General features: G+C 32.4%; 1 protein-coding gene across 1 annotated transcript in view; it reads left to right on the top strand.

The window, feature by feature from the left end:
* LOC106473163 (retinal guanylyl cyclase 2-like) overlaps nucleotides 1–5,131 on the top strand; it is an 87,340-nt gene that overhangs the window by 28,236 nt on the left and 53,973 nt on the right. Inside the window, exons 2-3 of the mRNA XM_022402711.1 lie at nucleotides 1,964–2,311; nucleotides 3,452–3,757. Of these exons, the coding sequence (XP_022258419.1) occupies nucleotides 1,964–2,311; nucleotides 3,452–3,757 (654 nt within the window). The remainder of the gene's footprint in view (nucleotides 1–1,963; nucleotides 2,312–3,451; nucleotides 3,758–5,131) is intronic.

Raw genomic sequence — 5,131 nt, forward strand, 5'->3', positions numbered from 1 at the left:
GACCAGAAATTATTAGTACTGACAAGCATTATGTTGTTGGTATGGTTCTCCTTTTGGAGCAGGTTGGACGTGGCCTAGTTAACTAATGTACCTAAACCGTGAATCTATTAGCTCAAAATTAGGGATGGCCACGCGCACGTAATCCTTGTGTGGACAAACAACCCTCATAGAACTTTGAAGTTGAAAAGTTTGATGCTGTATCTTTTTTGCTTGCATTTGTAAATTATTTGCTTTTACTTAATAGTTGTATTGAATTATTATTTTATCCTATTTTTGTGGTCACAATGACATTTCTTGCTAGAATAGCTCACAAAAACAACACCTTTCTTACACGTGTAAACAGCAGTCAAGTTGTAAAAAAAAGTTAACAAGGGAACTCCTGAAATCTACTTACAGATGCATGTTCTCATAATTAGGGATTTGACAGTCAGAGTTTCGATATTTTCTTCCTATTAACACGGGAAACATGGTTTTCCTTCGTTCCCCTCAATTCGAGTGCTCATGTACATGTTGAAGGTTGCAGTGGAATATGGTTTTACCTTCTTTAAGGAGATATTAAAGCTATGAATCTTGGGAACTGATAATTGAACTAAATTCCTGCTAGTTGTTTTCATTTTTTTTTTCGACATGGGTATTCGGATTTGGTTAATATTTATTATTATAGTTTAAGATATACTAAAAGTATTGATACTGCCGGAATCTCGAGCTTTTCTTATATAAAAAAAGTTAACAATGGTTTGCATGTTATTGATGACATAGTGGACGAATTTTTCTGTCAAATGATGTTTTTGGCTTTTGCACAGAAATGATTTGTACTACTAGCCGAGATTATTTCCTCCGAACCTAGTATCTTTATTGATACTGAAGAAACACAGACAAACACACTATGTACTATTATCATTTTCATAAGTGAAATACCAAAGGTAATCCAAACAAATGCCATTGATACCTGGATATGTGCTGTAGCTATAAACTGATTTATATAGGACCCGGAATACCACTAGTCGATCGGTTCTTAAATATCGTTAATAATTTAAAACAGACACAGGTTTGGAACTTGACAAGTTTCAGTTAATTCTAAAAAACGATGTGCCGCCTATACGTATAACAGTCAATGTGTAAATGCAAACGTATATATAAGGAATTAGTTAAAGTTTGCTTTTATCTTACTTTAAAATTTAAAAAAAATGCGTTATTATTTTTCTTTTTTTTACTTTTCCTAACAGTTCAATTACCAAATTGTTAATTTGATCATTACATGAAATAAGTGAGTACTTTATAGATATAGATAACACATGTATCTATTAAAGAAATAATTAACCCCTTAAAAGTCAATCTGTACTTTTTCCGAAATTTACACCTTGTTACAAAACCAAACATGTAAGCAGAAAACTACGCGCAAGTTACAAAGAAGATTTGAAAAATAGATTAAGCTAATGTTATTTTCAATGGATAAAATTTTAAAGTTCCTTCTAAGGAAGACCAGAAATTTGTGGCAATGCTAAATCGATACTATTTGTTAGTTGCAGGGTGATTTTTGTATATAGAAGCTCGTAAGAGGAATTGCGTGTAAGAAAAAAAATGATAAGTTCAAATTAACTGCTCACAGTCAACTGGCTTAGTAGTAAATTTTAACTGCTGATGTCATATGACTTTCTCTCCACAAGAGAAAATCCTAACTCTAAGGTAAACGGGAATACAACAGTTGAGATTTAACGCTTGCGGTCAGTAAACAACTAGTATTTTCATATTTTGTAAAGATATAGTTTGAAATTAAATGGGTTAAATGTTTCTGTAGTAGATATATTTCAGAATTTGTTTTTATCCACACAGCATTCACATATTACGAGGGGTGACCAAGTTAATAATTCGTAATAATTCAGACGATTCTTTACGTTGTGTATACTATACTCACAAACTGTTGTAGATTTTTAACATATATGAAAAAATATTGTTTTTCCAGCTATTATCCTGAGCATGGATGTTACTATGCCCCTACTAGACAATGTGTTAAAAGCTGCTGCTGAACTTGGTTGGGCCGACGGACGTTTCGCATTCTTTGTCTTGCACGTAATGACTACGTTACATCCCACATCATTACCTATAATGTCCACATTGTCCCTCGACATTCTACGAGCCGTCTTTGTTGTGACTGTGGTTAACTCAAACACTACCTACAATGAAATTTGGAAAAGTGAAGAAAACGAAAACGTTTTTCAAGAAATACTCAACACAACTTCTATTGTAAGAACAATATGGAAAATTATTTTTCATTCAAGCTTTTCAACTAGCATTATTGGTAACAGAGAGAGTAATTTAAGCATGATGTTAAAGTGAGTACTTTAATAAATGTGATAGCTGTTCAGTAGAGAGTAATGACGAATTTTATTGGTACCAACGTTATTTATTGTAGTGAAGGAGAAAAAAATAGTTGCTAGCAATGAATAGCCATACTAATGCTAACCGTCAAAATCATGAGCTGTACTATACTAATAGCACTGACAATTAAAATAAGTATCAACACTAATAAGTGTAGATCTAATAAGAGTAAAACAGTTTGTTAGAACTAGCATTATGAAAACAGCAAATCAATACTAACGTAAGTTATTCAGTGAAGTATATTAGGTTAAACATACATTCGGTTCATACTTATGTAAATTATTCAATGAAGTATACTAGGTTAAACATACATGCGGTTCATACATATGTAAGTTATTCAGTGAAGTATATTAGGTTAAACATACATTCGGTTCACTACTTTTGTAATTATTCAACGAAGTATATTAGGCTGAACTTACATTCGGTTCATACTTATGAAAGTAATTCTATGAAGTATATTAAGTTAAGCCTACATTCGGTTCATACTTATGTGTGAATTACAAGGTTTCGTGTTAGTCTTGATGTGATTTGTCTGGTTGAATATATAAGTGAGCCTTCCGTAACGCGGTAAGAAACAACGAGATCGAAGAATATTGATGATAAAAATAATAAACCAGATCCTGCAAAAAAAAATGAATAGAATATTAAAATTTCATAAAAACAATTGAGGTTTTGTTTTTCAACTTATATTTGTAGCACAAAGATAAATCAGGATAACTATAAGCATTAGAGTCTTCATTAACTCCCCCTATATTTACACAAACTGATTGGTAAATTATATTTGGAGCACAGTTCAGTTTTTATCACTCTTTACGTAGCTTTTTTCTGAATACTATTTTTGTTATATTTGTTTCACAATTCAGTTCCAAATCATAATTTGTTTAATTTTCTTTTATTATAAAAGAATAAAAACACTAATCGACAAAAACTTGCGTTATCAAACCATGACAGTTTACATCTTGGTTAATATATTTTTTAATACTTTAACCGATAGCTTAAATCTTAGCTGATAAACTGCTTGTACTAAAATCAAACACAGCTTCTTCTTCTTTCACTAACCAAAGTTGGTAAGGATCTGTTGAAGAGGATAGTGTGGCTAACGTTGCGCTCTACACAAGAAACGCCACTTTTCCTTCTTTATTGGGAAATAGCCAAACAGATGAAGTTGGTGACCTTGTGGTGAAGTTTGTGCTACTTGACTTTCAACCAAATGACCATGTTTTCAGAGAAATAGCAGACCTGAATGTTGATCGTGGAGAAGATCTGTACGTAACAGACAACCAGTGGATAAGATATATAGACTGGCCTTCTGACCGACCGTTAATTGCAGATCCAGACTGCGTTATCCAGGAATTAGATTGTTCTGCTTCTACAAATGGTAAGTTCTAAATGAAATTCTAACATATACGTGAAAAGTCATAACATGAACACAGAAATACGTATATTTGTTTTACCCACGTAGTGCTTATTACATAAAATAGCTTTTGATAAGTTGTTATAACGTATGCCTACTCACATATCTATTATAATAGAAAATATACACAGTATAGCCATATGATTACTTAATTAAGACACTGTGAAATAAGTACATTATCATCTAGAGCCATAATAAACGTTTGTGGTTCTGGTTTTACTTTATGCTATTGGAAATATTTCCATACTGAATGTAGGTATACATAATAATATATCTTCTCACCTTAAAAGAGTTTTATAGGATTAGGTTGGGAAATTATATCAAAAATGAAAATCTAAAAGGCTTAAACTACATCTGCTCTCCTCCTGAATAATCCACCTTTATTTATAGTTCGCGGTGGCCTGTCGGTAAACTTGACAGTTTACAACGCTAGAATTCGGGTCTCGATCCCCGAAGTAGACACAACATAGGTAATCAGGAGTGTAGCTTTTATTTAGCAGAAACAAACGAACAAGTTTTGTGTATAAAATAAAAACATTCAAGGATACAAAAATCAAATTCCCCTTTATTTGGTGGATATTTGTGGTTATTGTGTCGTGAAGCTCCAATAACTTATAGTATAGCTAGCTATTCAATTTCTATCTGGCGCCGAAAGCGTGGGTTGAAAAGACGTAATAAATACACAGATCCTTTCGTAACCGACTGCGTCTCAAACACCCACTTCAAGTCTTCATATTAATTAACTAAAATAATTTTCTCTCTATTTCTAGGTTAGGAAGTAGTTTTCATTAGCAATACAATAATTGTAATATACGATAAAAAGGCTTAAATATTCTCTATTTGAAATTATATTCGAATTCAAAACCATAAACAAAACATGGTTAAAAGTTAAATGCTGCTGCAGTGCAATATTTTATTCCTATTAACGCTGTTTTAGCTGTTTTAATGTGATTTAATGTCCAAGACATCTCTTATATTCAAAACACTTGAATATGTCTTATGAATGATAAGTTTGAAAGCAAACAGTCTAGCGAGTTATGTTTTAAATTTTTTACAGGACAGTTTTCCTATTAAGATTCGTTTTCTTTTGTTTTTTTAGTGTAAAGCTACAAAATGGGCTATTTGCACTGTGTCAACCGCGGGAATTCGAACTCCAAATTTTAGTGTTATAAACCCTCTAAAGCTAACCGATGTGCTAACGGAAAACATTATTCAATGGACGGCAACTGCCTGTTGTAGAAACACAAGTGTGGAGGACGATGTTTCGAAAGTCTTCCACCTGAAGACTTTCGAAACATCGTCCTCTACACTTGTGTTTCTACAACAGGTAATTGCCGT

The sequence above is a fragment of the Limulus polyphemus genome, unplaced genomic scaffold, assembly GCF_000517525.1.
Source record: "Limulus polyphemus unplaced genomic scaffold, Limulus_polyphemus-2.1.2 Scaffold127, whole genome shotgun sequence".
Classification (NCBI taxonomy): domain Eukaryota; kingdom Metazoa; phylum Arthropoda; class Merostomata; order Xiphosura; family Limulidae; genus Limulus; species Limulus polyphemus.